General features: G+C 44.2%; 2 protein-coding genes across 8 annotated transcripts in view; one reads left to right on the top strand and one right to left on the bottom strand.

Moving 5' to 3' along the window:
- PDGFRL (platelet derived growth factor receptor like) overlaps positions 1-4,709 on the top strand; it is a 69,982-nt gene extending 65,273 nt beyond the window's left edge. Inside the window, exons 4-6 of the mRNA XM_042933836.1 lie at positions 4-297; positions 2,506-2,645; positions 4,255-4,709. Of these exons, the coding sequence (XP_042789770.1) occupies positions 4-297; positions 2,506-2,645; positions 4,255-4,443 (623 nt within the window). The 3' untranslated portion in view covers positions 4,444-4,709. The remainder of the gene's footprint in view (positions 1-3; positions 298-2,505; positions 2,646-4,254) is intronic.
- A 644-nt stretch (positions 4,710-5,353) lies between these two features.
- MTUS1 (microtubule associated scaffold protein 1) overlaps positions 5,354-22,451 on the bottom strand; it is a 171,417-nt gene continuing 154,319 nt past the window's right edge. For 6 of the 7 annotated variants that reach the window (XM_042934382.1, XM_042934384.1, XM_042934385.1 and 3 more), the window contains 7 exons: positions 18,451-18,665; positions 17,298-17,403; positions 15,942-16,015; positions 15,701-15,796; positions 12,457-12,573; positions 8,448-8,545; positions 5,354-7,689 (listed from right to left, as the gene is read on the bottom strand). In XM_042934382.1, the coding sequence (XP_042790316.1) occupies positions 7,476-7,689; positions 8,448-8,545; positions 12,457-12,573; positions 15,701-15,796; positions 15,942-16,015; positions 17,298-17,403; positions 18,451-18,665 (920 nt within the window). In that variant the 3' untranslated portion in view covers positions 5,354-7,475. The remainder of the gene's footprint in view (positions 7,690-8,447; positions 8,546-12,456; positions 12,574-15,700; positions 15,797-15,941; positions 16,016-17,297; positions 17,404-18,450; positions 18,666-22,451) is intronic. The other variant, XM_042934383.1, reaches the window with a different exon arrangement.

Below are 22,451 nucleotides of genomic sequence, written 5' to 3'. Positions count from 1 at the left end.
CAGAGAAAGGAGAACTCTTTGTACCTTCTCCCAGTTACTTTGATGTTGTCTACCTGAACCCGGACAGGCAGGCTGTGGTTCCTTGTCGAGTGACTGTCCTGTCGGCCAGAGTCACCCTCCACAGGGAGTTCCCTGCCAAGGAAATCCCAGCCAATGGGACAGACATTGTTTACGACATGAAGAGGGGCTTTGTGTATCTGCAACCTCATTCCGACCACCAGGGGGTGGTCTACTGCAAGGCGGAGGCTGGGGGCAAGTCTCAGATCTCAGTCAAGTACCAGCTACTGTATGTGGAAGGTAAGCCTGCCCCGACGAGCGCCTAGACTTCAGTCTCTTCCAGCTGGCCCGTCTCAGGCACTGCTCTTCCAAACTATGGATGGAAATCAGGAGGCACAGAATGCTGTTCTTAAAGGCTCCTCTACTGCACTGCCATTTCTAGAACTGCCTGTGACCCTGAGCTAACACCCCTTGACTCCCTTCACCCATTGCTCGCTCTAGTACTATCTCTGTGATATGCGTCAGCAATTCTCCAGTTCTTCCAGCCTCTTAGAACATCTTCTGTGATGAGAGCATCCTCTTTGTTGTGACCCAGATCTGTGGTCTCCTGAGGGCACCATCCCTCGCCAACTGAAGGTCGAGCTCTTCTTGTGTCTGTTCCCCCTTCCTCACCCTCGTTCTCTCATTTGCTGTTAGGAACCTCTGCTCCTCTGAGTCTCGTGGCTCCACCAGCTTTTTCTTCTCCTTTCCATTCATTCCCCTCATTAGCTCATTGTCCTCCTTGTCACTGGGTGACGTCGACATCCACTTGGAGCTCATCCACCTGGTTCACTGACTGCCTCGACCCTCCACCTCAGGCACCCCTCCCTCCCTCCCTCAGCCGCACCTTCAGCCTGCCCACAGCCACACCTGCTCCGACTTGAGAATCACTCACTGAGTCAGACACCAACTTGATGGATGACCTCATCCTTGCCCAGATTGTTGCTCAGTGTTCATTGACTCCTGTGTGTCTGTCCTCTTCTTTGCCGTCCACCCCTGCATTCCCCTCTGCTCTCCTGCCCTCCCCACCCACCCCGCGTGGGGTCCAGGACTCGACATGGCTATGCTCTCTGCCCGTGCCCTCAACTCTTTGCCCGCCTGTTGTCCTCCCACTGTCCAGGGAAATACCTCCCTAGAGCACATACTTGTACCCTTTCTCCATGCCGAGGGCTCCTGGAAAATCCCATGGATGTGTAAATTCAGTCTCTTCCGATTGGCCTAACTCCCCACTTCTTGAAGGGATTGAAGTATGCTCAAATCTCTCCATTAAACATTGAACTGTTTTTAATGTGATCATTTTAATGTTTATTTTTGAGACAGAGAGAGAAACAGAGTACAAGCAGGGGAGGGGCAGAGGGGCAGAGAGAGAGAGGGAGACACAGAATCCGAAGCAGGCTCTGAGCTGTCAGCACAGAACCTGACGCTGGGCTCGAACTCACGAACCGTGAGGTCGTGACCTGAGCCGAAGTCGGACGCTTAACTGAGTGAGCCACCCGGGTACCCCTGGGTTCCCACCTTTCTTAGAACTCTAGTCAGAATCTTCCATGTGGGCTGAGGTGCCCTCGGCCCTCTGCCCTGCTCCACAGCCTGCCTGGCCTTGGTCTACCTCACAGCCGAAGCTCACACAGTGATTCCCCAGGTGACTTCCTGCTTCTCCCTCCATGCCTGGCAAGCTCACCCTTCAGGTTTTGGTTCAAACATTGTTCCCTCAAGGAAGCCATTCTTGCTTTTCAGGCTACTCTGAACTTGCAGAACATGCTGGTCTTCTTCATAGTACAACCCAAGTTGAACATTAACTCTCCAATTGTTTACTGTCTGCCTCCTTCAGACCATGAAGAGAGGTCCCCAAGGGCTCAGAGACCATGTCTGTGCTGTTCGCTGCTGTAGCCCCTGCTCCTAGCCCATTGGCTTGCTCAAGGCCGCCATCAAAATTATTTAAGTGAACTGACCCCAATGTTTCTAAAATGCTGTCAAGTAAAGCAAGCAGATGGCAGTAGTTGTACCTTTCCTCCAAACATCCTTTTTCGTTAGATTCAGACTTGCTCCTTTTCCTTCTGAGGATGGACAGCCATACACCTGTCTGGTCCTTTTCACTCCTTCAGCCGCCCTCCTTCCCGCCAGCCTTCTCTATGTTCTGCTCACTCTGTCCCCAAACACCTTCTTCTCCCTCAACTTTTTTATTCCCCTTCTTATTCCCACAACTTTTAGCCGCCTCCTTTAACATAAATGTAATGGCTGGGCCTGGGGGTTCTGGATGAGCACCCCATTCTGGACTGCCAGTGTGGAGAGGAGGCTTCACCGGAAACCAGAAGTAGATGCGATAGTCTAGGCCTGAAGGCGGCTGGGAAGCTGGAAGGAAGGCAGACATGTTACAGCTCAGTTCCAAGAACAGAGTATGCCTCGAGGTTTGTCTTCAACATCATACTCGTGGATTCTGTCTCACTTTCCCTGTCTCCTCTTTCCTTCCAGTTCCCAGAGGCCCTCCGTCAACAACCATCTTGGCGTCCTCAAACAAAGCGAGGAGCGGGGATGACATCAGCGTCCTCTGTACCGTCCTGGGGGAACCTGATGTCGAGGTGGAATTCAGGTGGATCTATCCAGGACAGAAGGTAAGGGCTGTGCCCCTTCTCAGCCAGCTCAGTAAATTTAGTTTTGTCCTCCAACCCACCCCCAGGTGAAGAGATAATGACTGTGAGAAGTGTGTGAAACTGTATCAGGGGCCAGGTTTTACTTGTTTTCTAAGCTGTTCCAGTAATATTTACAAGCGGCTCTTTTAAAGGACAGGAAAAAAAAAAGTGGGTTCCATTAGGCAGTTCAGTGCCTAATGTTATCTTTATATGTTATTTTTCTTCATAACCCTTAAGCAGGGACGGAGCCTGAAAGAGAAAGGAGGGGGGCTCCCTCTTTCTCCACCCGCATTTCTGGGTCAATTGGAGGCCAACTCGTCTCCCTCAGAGTGTGCGCCCTATACGAGCTATGCCCCGTGGTGAGCACGTCCACCAAGTGGGCATATAAACCTAGGCCCTGGCAAAAAGGTGCCTTGAGGCCAGAGATAATTTTAAAATAGACTTTCCATAAGAGCAACACCCGCACATTTAGCCTCCGTGCCCGTTTTGCTCGCGAAAATAAACAGCTTTGCTACCAACATGGAATAATCCTTTCGTTGCCAGAGAAGATTTGGCCTCCTAAGACATACTCAGTAGCCAATACACTTCTGGCTCAGGGGCTGTGATTGGTGGAAAATAAGTCTCCCTGGAGAAAAAATATTTTCCTGGTAGTAGGTACTTGTTTTTAAAAAGTGTGGTCACACTTTGAAGACATCCATGATTTTCAATGGAAGTGTATTTTGGTTTTTTTTTTTTTTTTAATGAGCAGAAAGTGTATTTATTAATACTGGTGATATTACAATCCTGTTCAGCAAATCCAAAACACACAACATTCGGCTCACCATAGTTGGGTGCAGCCTCTCCAAAGTGACCATCTCACTTTCTAGAAATAGGGAGTTAGATCATCCAGGGCATCGTGTTATCCATTCTTGGTACAACTTTGCTCCCACTGGAGTCCTTTGGCCTGGCTTCTCCCTTCACCAAATCTGAACAATGGGGAGCTCTTATTTACTTACACAGTGAGTGCGTCAGGCTTTTCTGGCTTGAAATTCTTTTTTTTAAATTTTTATTAAAAAAAACTTTTTTAACGTTTTTGTTCTTGAGACAGAGAGAGACCAAGCATGAGCAGGGGAGGGGCAGAGAGGGAGACAGCATCGGAAGCAGGCTCCAGGCTCTGAGTCGTCAGCACAGAGCCCCATGTGGGGCTCGAACTCACACACTGTGAGATCGTGACCTGAGCTGAAGTCGGACGCTTAACCGACTGAGCCACCCAGGTGCCCCATCTGGCTTTAAATTCTATAGTCCCAGAACTATTGAGTGGGCAATGTGAAGGGGGGAGCAGCAGCAATTTTTATCCATGTTTCTTGCCTAGTACCAGTTCTATGTTCTTGGGGTTCCAAAAGAATTTAAGTGGAAACTTAGGAGCAAAACGAGCATTCCAAACAGTGTAATGTTTGCATATACTGTAAAAGCTCCCCTGTGCTTTATGTACCAAATAGTCTTTTAGGTGTTTGGGCAAGAACCGCCCCCCCCCGCCGGGTGTGGGGTGAATGGGACCTGTTTACAGCAGCCTATTGCTTGTGCTGCAGCGCTTGGGGGTGTTGTTCAACAGGATGAAAGGCCTGTGACGATTCAAGACACTTGGCGGCTGATCCACAGAGGACTGGGGCACACCACAAGGATCTCCCAGAGCATCCTGACAGTTGAAGACGTTGCAACCACTGATGTAGGGTATTACATTTGCACTGCTCGGAATCTCCAAGGGGAGACTACAGTAGCGACCACTGTTGAGTTTTCCTGACTTGGAAAATGAAGTATAATGAATTGAGGGCAAGTTCATTTGTGCGCATGGCCGGCTTTGGGGTTCTGGTGACTCATGCTTTGCCGGAGGCTGCCGTTCGGTGCCAAACCCCGCCCCCTGCCCTGAGAGTCAGACCCAGACGTCCAAACTCAAAGGAAGTCATTCGGTCTAATAGTGTTAACTCCTCTGACAGAAAGCATGTATTTTGATTGCTTACCTATGTATCTGCATTTCTACTTTTTATAATAAAAAAGCATAGATGTTAACTTTGTATACTCATTTCTAGTCAATGGGCAGGTTTTGGTACAAAATGGGCTAAGTGTTCGGTTTTTTGGTTGAAGGATTTGTTGGGGGCCCTGCTTGGGTCAATACCAAAGATTCTATTCCATAACACAGGAGATCTAAAAATTAAGTGATATGTGGTTCAACTATATATTCAAAATGATGTGAAGGTATCAAAAACTGAGGCAAACTTGCCCTTTTTTAGGCTGCTGCACTCCAAAGTACTAGCTCTCTATGAGTCATTCAGTAAGAACCAAACATGTGTTTTTACAACTTTAACTTTCCATATAGATTTCTGATTCAAGGAAGATTCAGCTTCATTTAGGCTTTTTTACTACCTCCAAAAATACTTGCACTGTAGCTGTTCTCATTTTCTTACCTGATACAACAGAAATTGTTAAAATCAGTTGGAGTTTCTCCAGTACCCATAGCTGGGAATTCAGAGAAGCTTACCTGTGAGTCTAGCTCTGTGAGCCAGATTTCAGCCCATGACCAACCGGGTGGTTGCACTGGAAACCCCTGGGGACACAGCTGAAGAGGAGACGGACAGTCACTGGTACCTTGAGAAGGGCTGAAAACCGGGTGACACTTCGGAGGGTGGAGTAGGTCAGACGTCGCAATCCTTATGTTGAATATTCCAGCATTATTTATTTGATCAAAGTAAAATACACTTTCCATCACTACAAACTGAGCACAACTACGGTTTACACATCCTTATTTTTATGACGTGCCAACGTTTTCCGTCCTACGTGAGAAACATTTGGTTTGAAAAAAAAAAAAATCTTAAAGTTCTGTTTTGTTTCCTATCTTCTCTCCTATTGTCTCCCATTCTCTGAAGACATTTTGTATTAATTGTGTAAGATTGATTTCCCCAGACACCTAAATGGTATGGAGGACAGCAGGGAACAGCACAAGAGTTACCATGCCTAGGAGATGGATGGCAAACCCGACTTTGGCTAATGGCATTGAAAACAACGCAGAAGGGCAAGCAGAGAGCTATTCCCGGAGGTGGCAGTGAGCCTAAATTCCCATTTATCAGAGGCAAACACAGAAGGTAACATACATAATACACTGTTGGAGGTTAAGGGCTTCAGACACAATCACTAATAAAAACAAGCATGCATCGTGAATATCAGCTTGCTATGTAGCGTCCATGTAGATGACGACTCAAATATCCACCTCTAGTATCCTGAATCTGTTCTTACACTACAGGAGTTACTTGTACAGCCACTGGACGTCAGCAACGCGGGTTAGTAAATACTGACATGCAGGGACAGGGAGATAAAGCCACAGTTCTTCCTTCTACTTCCCCCCAAAGTATCAGAATTGGGAGAGGTAATAAGTTTTGAAGAGAAATTGAATTGCAGCTTGGAGGGCGTTGTACACATCACATCTTCCACCCGCTGACTGACCATTCTGCTACCTCAAGGACAGAGAAGGATTCCTCCAAGAGGACACAGAAGCTCAGCACTATCTTTCCAGAATGCATTATTAAGTGCATCATTGCCCTACACCAGCTGCTCCTACTTAGCCGTAAGCACTGAATCCTACCTTACTCCGTTCTACTAGCTAATGCCTTATTCTTCATTCTCTTTAGGGTTTCCCAACATTTTTACTGTCACATCCAGGCCTTGGTTTGTTTGGAAAGTGGTTTTGGCACCTTGATGATGAGCTGGCTCTGGAAAACCTATTCCTTGTCCCAGAGAAGAGTAGGTAGGAGGTAGAAGGTTTGCTTTTGTGGCTCTGGTGAGGGGTGGGGAGTCGGGGGGGGGGGGAGGGTGTGTGTGGAGAAGAGGAAGAGGGCAGAAATGAAGACAAAGGGAGAGCCAACAATCTGTGGGGATAGCTCAGGTCAAGGTAAAAATAAGGCAGAAGCAAACCCACTGGTCCTGCCCCTTTTCTTTATACAGATTTTTAGAAAAATTAGGGTCTTATATTTGCTCATAGCCTGAGAAAATAGATTGTAGTATAATGTTAGGTTTACAGAGGGAAGTTAAAAACCTACAGAAAAAAATCTAGCTAGTTTGAACTGATGTGGCTGAACACTGAGAGACTGCCAGCAAGTTATCGCAGAAGGACAGAGAGCTGTACGGACATGGACGAGTCCCAGCTCGTCGTGTCATTACTGCTCCCCACTGTCAAGGGCTGAGCCAAGTTGGTGGTAGAGAGTCTTAATTCAAGCAACTACTGCTCCTCCCTCTATGGCTTTTGCGGAAGTGCATACACGGACTAGCATTCTGTTAGTACATACCCAGCTGTGTGTGGCACCTGCCTTTCAGGACACAGCGAAGGAGGAGGCATCAGACACGGGACAGTCTGCCGCATCCCTTCCACTCACACATCCCCAGTCAGACCAAAACACAAATCCCAAGAAGGTGTCCGAGGTGAAGAACATTATAAAGGTTATACATCTTTATCTTAACAGGCCCCTGAGAGTTTTCTTTCCGCCTTATGCTTAGGTGAAAAAGGCAACAAACAAGACCCTCTTGTTCTTTAAGTGCTTTGTGCAACAGCGTCCGTCCATGCGGATCCGTTCTGAGGTCTTTGGCCAGGGGGCTCTTGGACGGGGTCCAAGTCTTCCTCCAGAGTGTTCCAGTCTCAGAAGGAGCCTCGGGGGCGGCGACTCTCCAGTTCCAGCGTGGTTACTACATGTCCGCTACTGTAGCTCTCACTCCGTCGCGCGTGGTTAGGGTCAGTCCCGCACACCTGTTACAGATGCTTTCCGACAGTCTCCCAGCTTCCAGAAGGCGTCATCTGGGTGAGATGCTGGGGCTGGGGCAGGAGCCGGAGTTCCTCGGTGGCTGGAAGGGGACGGCGGCGGACGTGGGGGACCTCTTAGGGCTGCACAGGTCCCCGTTGTGCAGCTTCCACAGCAGCTCCTCGTTCTCCATGGACAGTCTCTTGTTGACTTTGGACTCCTTCTCCAGGGACTCCTGCAGAACTGCCTGCTCAGTGGAAAGTTGCCTTGAAGACAGAAAAAGAGCCACAAACCATGTGAATCTAAGTTAAAAGTAACTTGAAAAAATTCTTACTATTTAAAAAAAACGTTTATTTTTGAGAGAGAGAATACAAGTGGGGGAGGGGCAGAAAGAGAGGGAGAGAGAGAATCCCAAGCAGGCTCCATGCTGTCAGTGCAGAGCCTGATGTAGGGCTTGAACTCACAAACCATGAGAGCGTGGCCTGAGCCGAAGTCAGACACTCAACCGACTGAGCCACCCAGGTGCCCTGAAAAAATTCTTACCATTTGAGCCCCCAAAACAATCCCTTTGGAACAAAAGGGAATCCTGCACAGAGCTGCAAGATGTGGGGGCTTTGGCTGGTGGAGAAACGCTGGGCACGTGAGCCAAAGGAAGAGCACGTTTGGGGGCGAGTTGATAGTCGGCTACGTGACCCTCCCACTACTTTCTCCATGTCTTAGGACTGTCTTCTGTTTGGGGCTGTTTGCTAGCTACTCTTGGATGCTCCTTCTCTGATAGCATTCTCAGAGTCAATAAGCCAAGGGTCTCGGGGACCGCTTGCCTATTTAGGGGACAAGCCATTCGGTCCACACCACTGTGGTAAAAGCATGCATGGCTCCAATCCTATTTTCCACATGGAAATCAGTACCTGTTTAACCACACACTTCAACCCCATTTCCAGAGGTACGTGGGTGGAGTGCGGTAAGAACGTAACACTGGACGTGGGAGCTCAGGAACGGTAGGGAACAGTAGGGCCATTTTTACCTTGAAATTGCCATGTGCTTGTCCATCCGAGCTTTCAATTCCTCATTCTCCTGCTGGAATCGCTTCAGTTTGTCAACCAACGCTGTGTTGTTGTCCACCTTGGTGTAAACGAGAATGCCAACATTTTTACATTAAAAATAAAGCCCCTCATTCCCTGAGGCACGTTCCAGACACCAGCACACTTGGAGAGATTTCATTAAGGTAAGTTTGAAGATCTACTAACATATCTGTACGCTGACATGCCGTGAAAAGATTCTAAGGCAGCCAACACAAAGCATCTGGATATGTATTTTTAAAAAATGTAAGCTAGGCCGCGTGAAAACTGACAGACCCATGGGTAACTGGTTTGTCCTAGGTCATACTGTTTTTAGAATTGCCCCCCCGAGAACTGGTGCCCTGCCCTGGGCGGGGGCTGTGCCTCTTTCCTAAGTTTCCAGGTGGTGAAATGAAAACAGCAGCCAGCCTGCCTGGGTCTATCAAGGGCACTACAGTTTCCTACAGCCAATTCAGGAGAAGACAAAAAATCCCCATGTTCGATGCAAACTCCTAGTAAGCCTACAGTTCACAATTCTTGGCAGTGTTTACTACGGCCTTAAGTGTGGTTTCCAATCTCTCTGGCATTTACCTCTGTAAGTCACAAGGCTCTGTAGAGCATCAGTGGAGACAAGGGACACTAGAGAAAGCCTCCCTCCTCAGTTCAGTTGGAGATATTTTGTTCTCCTGCTGGCCTGGCCCGGGCTAAACTTTCAAGGAAAAGGAATTGATCAGTGGAGATATTAAAGCATAAAATCCCAGAAGCCATTTAATCACTTAATGTGATGATGAGCTGATCACATCCCATTTACTTTCGAAAGGTAAGATTTGATTACTTGCTTAGGAGGTGACATCACAGCTCTGTCAGAATTAATTCTAATCCCTGTCTTTGTAGTGCATGACTAATCTACTCTGATTATGACTTCTTGGTTGGGAGTCCTATTGTCCATAACGTTTCCTATTACCCAGATCAACAGTGAGGACAAGCAGGTCAGGTGGAATTTCAAAAAAAAAAAAAAAATGAGACCAGATTCTTTTAAGAAAAAGAGAACCTTGGAATTTCCAGTAATTATGAAGGAATTCAAGATAAAACATGAGGTGGGGAAATCTCGAATTAGAGATTGGGCCATGACTGGCCTGATGAGATGATCGCATCCAATTCCTCATTTTATTTATTTTAAAATTTGTTTTTAGTGTTTCTTTATTTTTTAGTGAGAGAGCACAAGCAGGAGAGGGGCTGAGAGAGAGGGAGACACAGAATGGGAAGCAGGCTTCAGGCTCTGAGCTGTCAGCACAGACGCAGGTCTCCAACTCATGAACCATGAGATCATGACCTGAGCCAAAGTTGGATGCTTAACCATCTGAGCCATTCAGGCACCCCAATGCCCTCATTTTAAAGGAGAGGGTTTGGAGAGTGTGATGCTAAGTGAAATAAGTCATACAGAGAAAGACAGATACCATATGTTTTCACTCTTATGTGGATCCTGAGAAACTTAACAGAAGACCATGTGGGAGGGGGAGGGGGGGACAAAAAAGAGCTTAGAGAGGGAGGGAGCCAAAACATAAGAGACTCTTAAAAACTGAGAACAAACTGAGGGTTGATGGGGGGGTGGGAGGGAGGGGAGGGTGGGTGATGGGTATTGAGGAGGGCACCCTGTTGGGATGAACATTGGGTGTTGTATGGAAACCAATTTGACAATAAATTTCATGTAATAAATAAATGAATGAATGAATGAATGAATGAATGAATGAATGAGAGGAAACTAGCCATGGGGACGTCACACAGCTAACCACTGGCAGAAATCGTTCTCATACTGAAGCTTTCCTACTGACAAAGCCTCCTTGTTTTCTGAGAGTCTTATTTTCTACAGAGGTTTGGAGCTTACAAACATACCTCATTTTATTGTATTTCACTTCCTTGTGCTTTGCAGAAACTGTGTTGTTTGTTTTTTTTTTTTAAATACAAATTGAAGGTGTGTGGCGACCGGTGTCGAACAAGTCTATTGGTGCCATTTGTCCAACAGCGTTTACTCGTTTTAATGTCTCTGTGTCACATTTTGGTAATTCTGGGAATATTTCTAACTTTTTCAATATTATCACATTTGCTATGGTGACCTGTGATTACAACTCACTGGAAGCTTAAATGGTTAGCATGTTTTTAATTAAGGTCTGTGCACTTCTTTTTTTTTTTAAGATACAACACTATTGCACATGAATAGACTTTTCTATGCACCGGGAAACCAAAAAGTTCAATTGAGTCACTTTATTGCAATATTGGCATTGTGGTGGTCTGAAACTGAACCCACGCTATCTTTGAGGTATGCCTGTAAATAAAGTAACCCTGGGTTTACTTGTTCTATTAACTCATTCTTCTGCATATGTGTAGGCAATGCTAACTAATACCATGATCCCTCTTGTGCATGGCAAGAAACAAAAATATTTATGGCTCAACAAAAATTAAAATGTGCTGGTAATTTGACAGTAGAGGCTATTTTTCATGTATATGGTATTTTGACAAGTTCTGATGCATGGTAGCATATGGGGCAACAAATTATTAACAGGGTTATCTGCACCATCGATGACTGCCAGATTAGCTGAGTTATCAGGCTTGACACAACAGGGTCACCCTTGGCAGGAACTGGTATAAATACTAGGTTAGCCCTGTTAATAATCCCTAAGAGATCTTTTTTCCTTCCTTAAAAAAAACCAAAAAAACAAAAAAGCAACCTTGAGACACCTGGGTGGCTCAGTCGGTTAAGCGTCTGACTTCAGCTCAGGTCATGATCTCCCGGTCAGTAAGTTCGAGCCCCACATCGGGCTCTGTGCTGACAGCTCAGAGCCTGGAGTCTGCTTTGGATTCTGTCTCCCTCTCTCTCTCTGCCCTTCCCCTGCTCACACTCTGTCTCTCTCAGAACTAAACATTAAAAATTTTTTAAATCCATAAAAGGAAGGAATGGAAGGAAAGGAAAGGAAGGAAAGAAGGGAAGGGAAAAAAAGAAAGAAAAATTTAAAAAACATAAAACAAAACTGCCCAGCAATTCAAAATGCCCGTAGATCCAGACGGGGGCTCCGCCCTCAACTCCCTCAATAGAGATGTAATGATGTCTCTATAAGAAAACTGAACCAAACACCAAAACCCAAATGAACAAAAAAGCAAACAAAGAGTGACCTCCAGGCTCCCTACTGTCCAGAGCCGGTTTGGGCACTCAGTCAACAATGAGTCACTCATAACTAGGGGACAAGGGACAAGCACAGTGAGGCAGCTGGGACAGTCAAGAGCAAAGTACACAATGGCTGGGACCACGTAAGCTGCCTTGCCAAACCCTGCCCCCTTGGTGAGACTCCCGGCCACCAGCCACTGAGCTCCAGGGCTGGGCACACCGCTCACACACGGCTTTGTGGCTGTGGACTCGTCACTGGCTAACATAAGGGCTCTGTCCTAGAGGCCACAAGCTAAGCTTCATTCATATTTTTCATAAGGCTTGCATTTGTCCGAGTTAATGTCATTAGAGCACAGCTCTTTTATCACATTCTAATTCACGACAAAGATGAAGAATCGAGATAGCAAACTGAATTGCCCTAATGTGATTAACTTACATAGTCATCTGTTTCGGGTATAGGACACCAGCTCAGAGTTGGTGATTATTAAAGTACTGATTTTACGATATTTTAAAATTCTTCTTAGGTGGGTTAAGATTCACAGACCACTTGAAATGGAAGCCTAATTTGTTTGTTGTGCTTTTTCCAAGGACCCAAATTCTATTTTACATGTTCCTTGCAAAAAAAAAAAGTTCCAAAAGGAAGCAATACATAAGCCTGGAGCAAACACACAGAAGGAAATGTACCTTCTTTTACCTTGTGCACATTTCCAAGTATCTGTAAGTAGCACTTAAAACCACTCCACAGTTGTAGTTCAGAGCCCAGTTGCTATTCCACAGACATTGTTCTGTTGGGTCAAACTCTGAAAGAAACATACCAGTTTCTCCATTTTCATTAACTTGACGTCCTGCTGATGCAGTTTTTCATTCTTGATCTCCAGCACGGCTTTCAGGCTTTCTAACTCTTGCTCCAGGTACATGATCTGAGGGTTCTTCTGGAATAGACACAGCAGAGCACAGCTTTGACTCATCACATAACACAAGGTGTTCAAATTCTTAACCCAGTCTTTGATGAGATTTAGAACCTGAGCAAACAGGTAGCAAGAGATTTCTACCTTCTTACAGCTGCTTCACAGAAAGGTCAAAAGAAAAGTTAAGAGAACTACAAGCCCAAAGTCTTCGGTTCTAAGAACATAAGAAAACGTTTCACCTTTGAAAATCTCACTCATTTATCAAAGAATTCATTTATCAGGAACTTAAGATCAAAAAATATTTTACTGGAAGAGAAAAAAAAAAACCATTGCTTATAATACAAAACAACTGTCAATAGGGATGAGGCCATTACAAGCCCTTTCCTGGTGTTTGGAGGGAAAAAAGGCAACAGCTGTTCTCTCAACAAAGTTAGTCAACTGATCAGGAATAAAAAGGCAGTATATTTATACTGCTCTCTGGAAAACGACAAAATAACCATAATGTTCTGTGTCTTTTGGATTTTTATTATGATGGGATTATACCCGCCTGGCCATACTTCTCTTTTACACTTTTTCTCTATTTTAATATGCACCATTAAAATGCTGTCCAAGATGGGTGGCTCAGTTGATTGTCTGACTTTGGCTCAGATCGTGGTCTCACGGTTCGTGAGTTCGAGTCCTGAATTGGGCTTGTCGCTGACAGTGTGGAGCCTGCTTGGAATTCTTCCTCTCTCCCCCCTCTCTCTGCCCTTCCCCTGCTTTCTCTCTCTCCCTCCCTCTCTCTCTCTCTCTCAAAATAAATAAATAAACTTTAAAAAATAAATAAAATAAAATGCTGTCCGAGGTAAAAAAAAGGGGAGATGTTCTCTTAGACCACACCACTAAGGTGGAATCCTGGCTCCTTGCTTTATTTCTGGACATCCAAGTGAACCATCCAAAATGTCTGATACAAACAAACAGCGCAAGATCTACTGATCACATGTTGAATGAGGGGCTTTCTTAGACAAGCATCAGTGGTGTCGATCATCCAAACTATCCTTCTGGGCAGTGGTTAATGCTCTGGACCAATCCTTAGGGAAGATCAGGTAATGAATCTTCAGGGATTACCTATTCAAACACTTCACTACACAGGAGACTGTGAGTTCCACAACCCAGGCAACCCGTTCTGGGAATGTGCCAGAGCCAAAAAGTTCCCGGGGCAGGGATCACACCCAGGTCTGTATCACTAGAGCTCTTTCCAAAATTTCCTAAGTCTCATACACTGTCATCCTTTTACATATGAGGTTTGTTTTTTTTTTTGTTTTGTTTTTGTTTTGTTTTTTTTGCCCTGAAGATAGAAAATCCTATCTTTTGTTAAAAGGAAACAGTGTAATTTACTCTGTCATTTTTTAATTTATTTTTTTATGTTTCTTTATTTTGAAAAAGAAAAAAAGAGCATGATCGGGGAAGAGGCAGAGCGAGAGACACAGAGAGTATCCCAAGCAGGTTCTGTGCTGTCAGTACAGAGCCTGATGTGGGGCTTGAACTCACCAACCAGGAGATCATGACCTGAGCTGAAATCAAGAGTCAGACGCTTGGTGAGCCACCCAGATGTCCCTACTTTGTCGATTTTTAAAAATTAGAGCATCCAGAGCCCTGCTCCCACTTCTCTGCCCGCCTGTCCCTTTCTCAAATGTGCTCTCCCACAACAGCAGGTGCAATCACACAGCGGGGAGGCAGGAGATAACCCCACTTTCCTCAATCTGCTTCCATTAGTTTTCAAAAGCTGCTGCACTTCCAGGAAGCTCTTTAAAAATCTGCTCCTGGAACCCTGTGTAAGGTTTACAGCCTGCATTTAAGTCTAGATTTTTTGTTTTGTTTTGTTTTAAATCATTGCTTTGTCCAAGAATCTTCCAGAATAAATAGCTTTGAAGTTGCATTGAATATGACCTCATCTAATTGCATTCAAATGTCTAAGAGGGTACCCAGAGACATCAGCAAAAGAGTTCACTGAGAGACCCACACACGTGTGCTTCCTGAGCCGGCAGATTCTAAGTGGGAAATAACTTTTCCTGCAGCCCCATGCACACGTGTATGGAATGAAAACAGTGGCACCGAAGACAGAAACAGGAAACATTTTTTAAATTCTCAAAAGTAGGATGGGGGCAGGGGAGTAGGGATACAAGTTCCAAGAGAAAGCTGAGCTTACAAGATAAATCTGTACTTTTCGAAAGGGAGGATTACCCCTATGACCCACTGCTGAGACATAACAAGGCAAAGGATGAAATGCCTATATGATTACAATATGCATCAACCTTGACAACATAAGCTGAGCGAAAGAAGCCAGACACAAAAGGCCACACAGAACACGATTCCAGTTATATGAACCTCCAGAGTAGGAAACTCCATGGAGACAGAAAGAAGTCTGGGGTTTCCCTAGGGCTGGGGGGTTTCGGGGGTGGGGGGAGGAAGGTGAAATGACTGCGAACGGGCACAGGGTTTCTTTTTGAGGTGACAAAATGTTCTGTAATTAGATAATGGTGACCAATGCACAACTTGCAAATCACTGAACTGTACGTTGAAAAGGGTGTTAAATTTTTTTTTTTTTTTTTTTTTTTTAAAGGGGGCACCTGGGTGGCTCAGTCGGTTGAGCGCTGACTTCGGCTCACATCATGATCTCATGGTTCATGAGTCTGAACTCCGTATCAGGCTCTGTGTTGACAGCTCAGAGCTTGGAGCCTGCTTCGGATCTTGTGTCTCTCTCTCTCTCTCTGCCCCTCCCCCACTCTGTCTCTCAAAAATATAAAAAAAAAAAATTAAAAGGGTGAATGTCGTGGTATGTCGATTATATCTCAGGCTACCAGTTAGTTTAAAAACAAACAAACAAACAAACAAAGGGTAGCCCTCACATGAAACCCTGACGCTGACAACTTTCCTGTCTTCCTGCAGTTATTAGCCTAGACTGCTTGCAATCTACTGGGCTTGACCTGTATGTAGTTCTTAGAATTTCTAAAAGGACACCAAGAAACAAGCCAGTTTAAAAATCACTCTGCAATTTGGAGAAGGATTCCAAACCCCTATTATTTCTCTAGCTGCTGAACACTGACTGGACCCTAAAAGGCAGCTGAGCAGAAGGAAACTCAGGAGTGATGGAGAAGCACACACAACTTACTAAATTTGCTTTCTCTCTTGATATTCTTTTTTGTTCTTCTGATTTCAACTTTTCATTTAAAGCATCATTTTCACTCTTCAGATCACTGATTTGTTTCTAAAACAAACAATGAAATGTGGAACACAAGTTAACAAGCAGACACCAGAAACACAGCAAATGTACACAGAAACATTACCCAAACCACAGGAACCTCAAGAATGAGGACACTTTTGGGGGGCGGGGCTAAGTGAGATTTACTCACCTCTAATGATTCCTGCTTCTCAAAAAGCATATCCTCGAGGGATTTCTTTTCTATTTCATGGCTTTTCTTGATTTCTGGAAAGAAGTAATTTTTTGGAGGCAACGACATCATGTAAGATCACTGTTTTCTACAGTTGTTAAAGCACGTAGATGTAAGAGTTAATTAAGAAGCAGTATGACTATGTTACTTTATAAGATGTTATTATACAAATTAAACCATCTGTTCTCAGATTAGCCCTATGAGGGAAGTAGGGCAGATATATTTCCATTTTATGACAGAGAGCATGGAGGCCCACAGAAGCCCAGAGGGCTTAGGAAACACAGAGCATCCTTCTCAGGGGAGGACCTCAAACATTGGCCTGCACACTCCTGCTCTGGAATTTCTCTGCACTTTTCCATTTGCTCTTCATGACCCAAACAGAAGTCTAAAACTAAACCCATTTCAGGGGCACCTGGGTGGCTCAGTCGGTTGAGTGTCCAACTTCAGCTCAGATCACGATCTCGCGGTTCATGAGTTCAAGCCCCGCATCGGGCTCTGTGCTGACAACTCAGAGCCTGGAGCCTGCTTCAGATTCCATCTCTTTCTCTCTCTGCCCCTCCCCTACTCACACTCTGTCTCTCTCCCTCAAAAATAAACATTAAAAAAAAATTAAAACCATTTCTAGCATGAAGGAAGAACAACAACATTTACTAAATGTCTACCCTGGGCCACTTTTATATGTTCTCTAACTTCACAGGACAACTATTTTTCTGACGAGAAAAGCCTCTGCCAAAGGTCACCCAGCCAGTTCTAACCCCTTGCCCACATGCTTCTCTGTGGGAAGCATGGAGCTAAGTGCCACAACTTCTGCGGTCCTCTGTGTTCTGGAAGCAATGGCTCCTTCTTCTCCTTCTACTTCAACCCTTCCGCTCATGATGAAACAAGTATAACAAATTCTTTCTTGATTCAAAAAGTGCCATCTGCATTTCACAGCATCCTTGTACAACTTGAGTTGGTGAGCGACAGGGTGCTCAGCATGGATCCTTTATTGTGGCCAGGATGTAAACGAACACTTTTAACTTCCCAGGACCTCAACTGGTAAAGAACAATTACTACCAAAAAGGCCTTTACATTCTTTAAAATCCATCCTATTTCTTCAAAGGCTGGCATCTGTGACAAACTATTATTTGCATCCTAAGGGGAAAAGGGCATCTGCTAACAATGAACAATGCAAAAAGAAAGCAAAAACACTCCACACTGAATACCACAGGGTATTCTCTGGAAAGGAAGTTTATGAATCATTTCCGTTTTAAAACATATCATGCTGTTCCATTAGACCTGATTCTATTTTTTTTTTTTTTTTTTAAGCATTCTTGCCTGAAAGGGAGGTTTCATAGGCTTTCTTCAGCAATTCAATTTTCTCTGAGTGGCTAGCTTCAATTTCCAGCTTCGAGGTTTCATGGGCAGCATTTAAGTTGTCAAACTAGAAGAAAAAAAACCAAACAAACCCAAACGATACTTTACCAGTAAAGTTAAAAGTCTCAAGTTGAATAGTAAGCAGCAACGTTAGGAGATTTGACTCATAAGCTTGCATTCAAGTTACAGGGCTGCCCAACACATGAAAAGAACCACCCGACTTGGGGACTTGGGTCTGCCACTCCCAATTCTCCACTCTGTTTTTACCCACCCCCCACCCCCCGCAACCCCGCCCCAGGGGGGAGTCCAAGCACACGAGTTCTCCAGGGTTCATGGATGGAAATGGCCAAGTCCATCATAAGGAATGAGGATATATTTCACAGTGATAGGACCACATAAGATCCATGCCTGTCATATCGGCCTTTATATATCTTCAGTCCCTAGCACATGCCCGGCGTAGGCATTCGGTAAATATTTGCTAAAGGAAAAACTGATTCTAAAGGGGAGCAAGGAAATTGAAGACAAGTTCATGATACAAGGATATGTGAAAAATATGGGTTATTCAATGCCATTTTTTTTTTTTTAATTTTTTTTAACGTTTATTTATTTTTGAGACAGAGAGAGACAGAGCATGAACGGGGGAGGGGCAGAGAGAGAGGGAGACACAGAATCGGAAGCAGGCTCCAGGCTCCAAGCCATCAGCCCAGAGCCTGATGCGGGGCTCGAACTCACCGACCGTGAGATCGTGACCTGAGCTGAAGTCGGAGGCCCAACCGACCGAGCCACCCAGGCGCCCCTATTCAATGCCATTTTAAAAAATAAAAAATTCACAGTAATTTTTTTGCAGTATAACATCAGAATGCAAAGGGATTACTTCCAGGTAGTAGGGTAAAGGGTGGCTTTTTTGGTTTTTTGTTTTTATTTTTCTTTCTTTTGTCTTCCTTTCTTTCACCCAATATTGCTTTGATCATAAGGAAAAAAATAATTGAAAAACCCCTTTTCACTTATTTAAATAAACAAAGGGAAGTTCAAAGGAAATTCATCATCAAACAACAATCAGAATTCAAATAAACAGCCACGATGGAGAACACGCTCAGGCTCCAAAAGCACAGACCTGCTCTTGCAGTTGGTTTTTGTACTTCTCCGCTTCTTCAATGTAAATGTTCTGGAGCTTTTCACACTCCCCGGTGTAAAATTCTTTAAGCCGATTCTCTAGCTCTGTTAGATCGGTCTGGTGCTGCTGGTTCAGCTTCTGCACAAATCCTTCATAAGCTATTTGCAACTCATTTCTGGCTTTTTCTAATTTCTCACAGGTCGATGAAGCAGTGACTGAAAAGAGATGAAAAAGGGAAAAGATATTTAAACTGCTAAATGTCCTAAAATCCTAACATTCAAGCACAGGTGTGAGGACTCTGGAAACATTAACACAGTACTCACAGTACTCAGTTCTCTCTTGACCAGACTTTCAAAGGTAATAGTATAGAAGTGAACAGTAAGAACAAGAGCAAATGGTCACTGGCAACCCCCACGCCCCCAAACCAAACAAAATGAAAACAAACAAAAAAAGCCCCACACAATCATCTAGCAAGAAGTAACAGAAGTACTTGAGAACCAGGTTTCCAAGGGAGGATCACCCTTTTGTATGTTGCCCAATCAGTGCGGGGGCCATAAGCAGAGGAGGCTCTGATTGGCTGAGGCGTCTCTAAGGTTGGCCAGCCAGTAGGGAGACGCTAAGACACAGAGGAACAGCGAAGACCAAAGAGAAGAAATAAACGGATTTTAATCTTCCACTTAATTTGAGCTGATTTCAAAAGTACAGTAATGAAAACAAAGTATTAGAATATGTTGAACACAAATGACCAGGGCATAAAAACTTCAGGAAAAACACATTTTAAAAGCTATCATATAAATATATCGTTTATATTGTTGATATACACAGGTTGATATTTTTAAAAGGCAAAGTTATCTGAAAAACAGAATTTGAAATCGGAGCATCTTACTTCTTCAACCACCACTACTGAAAACACACAATCGTTAACGAAAAATTTTCAGATTTGCACATAAAGGCATATAATACAACCAGACTGTAATAAATCTTGGAAGATCTCGATCATTTGTCAGAAGTTTGACTCTGGACTTTTTTAACCTTCCTTCACTGACATTCAATACAGGTGAAACCAGTGCTACTCTGTCAGAATTCGTGTTCTCAATATCCTAAAGCACCCATGGACTAATACAGAGTACTGGTACATCTGTTGTTAATCCTTACCTCCCTTTTGGCAAGCAATATAGATTTCTGGAATTGTGGAAGAAATAAGATTGTTTTAGGGCAGAGAAAGGACAGTTTAGTTTAATGATAATTCTAGCTAAGTAATGTGGAACTGGCTGGCTCCTGGGATGAATTTCCAGCAAGGAGGTAGACTTGTCTTCATGGTTTCTTAGGAACATGCCATGTAGTGGTAGAAATATTAGTCACTTGTCTCCTATTAGTATTCTTTCAGAGGCAAAATGGACCATATTGAATAATGACAAGAATAGCTTCTTCTAAAGAGAACCATTAAAATTCAAATAAATCCATAAATACTTACTGAAGGGGAAAGGAACATAAAAAAAATAAAAACTACTACTCAGTGAATGGCGCTCCTCACACGTTATCTCGTCTACCTCTCCCAGAAGTCCTGTGAGAACCTTGTTACAAAATGAATAAGGAAATCAACACAGGGGGTACACAATTTGCCTATAAGCACACAGCTAAATAAGTGGCAGGAGACTGGACTGTTGTAAGCAGTTTGGATACTGATTGTCTACATCCAAAGCCTGTGCTTCTCCCCCACCCCACCCGGCTGTCCTTTGTGCCAGAGACTGGAGAGAAACAACATGGAGCCTCTCCTTGGGAGGCTCATTGTCCAATGGAGAAGATATACACTTCTGAGAAACAATACAGGGAAGTACCTAAGGGTCCAATAAATGGCGCTCACAGTGGTTTACACCCAGCTACGATGGTGTGGAAGTTGGGGTCTTACATTTTTTTAAGTTGTGGTAAAATGTAGGTAACATCAGTACCTCAGATAAATGGAATCATACAGAACCTGTCCTTTTGTGCCAGGCTCATTTCACTCAGCAGCATGTCTTCAAGGGTCATATGTATGTTGTGGTATGTGTCAGAATTCCCTTCCTTTTGAAAACTGGATAACAGTCCATTGTGCATATAGACCACATTTTGTGTATCCATTCATCTGTCAAAGGACACTTGGGTTACTTCCACCTGTGGGCTGTTGGGAACGCTGTTATAAACATGGGTGCACAGACATCTGTCCAGGTCCCTGTCTTAGTTCTTTTGAGTATATTCCTGGAAGTGGACTTGCTGGGTCATATGGTAATTCTGTTATTATCTGAGCAAACACCGTCCTGTTTTCCATGACAGCTATACCATTTTTCATTCCCACCCGCAGTACACAATGGTTCCAATTCCTCCACACTTTCACCAAAAATTGTTTTCTTTTCTCATATTATTTTTTATAAGCCATTCTAATGGGCGTGAAATGGCAGCTCACTGGTTCTGATCTGGTCAGTTTTTTTTTTTTTTTAATTGAGCCACGTGACATAAATGCCATCCTGATACTGAGGGTGAAAACTATTCTACCATGAACAAAGGTGGGAAACTGCACAGCGTGCCTTGGGGACCAGAACTTTCACAAAGCATAACAACTGGAGGTGAGACCCAAAGAGGTAGATGGCAGCCAGATTATCAGGGTCATCAAATGCAGTACAGACTGACAATTCAGTCCCTTGGAACTAAATTTTGGAAGTTATTATTTTTTCTTTAAAAGAGTAAAAGATAATGGTGATGTTGATGGTTACATAACACTCTTCACTTTTCCTTTTTATTGTACTAATTATTTACCAAAGGAGGGGAAAAAAATGATTCAAGAAGGCAAATGTTAGTCAAACAGGTACACACAACATTAGCTTCCACTAACCTTCCCAAGTACACAAACAAAATGATGGCCCCACAAGCTTCCTTGTGGGAATCTACATTATAACACTCTATGAAAGTAGATGACAGAAAAATATTTTGCAAGCACTCAATGAAGATGTCCAATAGCTTTCTTATTGGTTTCATGTCATTTTTACTTAATTCTCTTGGAATTTGAGAGATCAGCCAAAAAAAAAACCCAAAAAAACAAGTAATAGTATGATCGCAGACCATCTGAATGCTCATATCAAAGACAGAAATGTCTAAGTGAACCAGAAACTAGAAGATCATCTATATGAAGTTAATAGTACGCTACACCCACCCAATTTTAACACATTTGTTTGTAATGAAACAACGGTCAGTTTGAACGTATATCTACAGTACATCTGGGTTTAAAATCAAATAGGATATCTGGAAATCCTCTCACGTTAGCCACCGGACAGGGTGTTTCCTGTTTAAAAAAAAAAAAAAAAAAGAGAGAGAAAAGAAAAGAAATAACAGAAGAGGAAAAGCTTGTGTTTAATTTTGTTTGCCACTGTGAGCGAGGGGAAGGGAAGGCAGAGGGGAGGCAAGGGGTAGGTCAGAACAGGGAGAGAAGGGTTTACCGCCCTTAGTACAACCATCCCAAGCTTGGGCTCAACCCCAGGCAGTGACATCAGCCCACAGCTGTGCACAGACCTTTGCTCTGCTACCGGCCTGGCGTGCCGGGCAGACAACAGCTGGACTGAAATCATCCCTCACACCAACAGCTTTACTTTGAACTAATTGGCCTGGGCTCCTGAAGGAAAAATGTATTTGGCACAAAGACTCTTGGAACACTTTTTAAGGACACCCATGTAACCGATGCATCAAGGGTTCTGAGCGCTCCCTCTCCGCCAGACACACACAGTGGGGGGAGTGCGGGAGGTCACCTGGGGCTTCAGTCATGGCCCCTTCCTTGTGCTGATGACAGTTTAGGAGAGCTCCTTAAGGCCATCTCAGCCCGGTCTTGTCCTCACTTACTCTCCGGAAAGCCACTCCCTTTCAGACAGTGAAGCAGGCACCCAGCAAAGTCAAAATAAAACAGGGGATCTTTCAGAATTTCCAGCAAGTGAGCAAGGGGTTTTCAGTGCAAGCTGACACTGTTTTCAAGAAGTTGT

This window comes from Panthera leo, chromosome B1 (genome assembly GCF_018350215.1).
Source record: "Panthera leo isolate Ple1 chromosome B1, P.leo_Ple1_pat1.1, whole genome shotgun sequence".
NCBI lineage: Eukaryota > Metazoa > Chordata > Mammalia > Carnivora > Felidae > Panthera > Panthera leo.
This window is presented reverse-complemented; position numbering and strand designations above follow the sequence as displayed.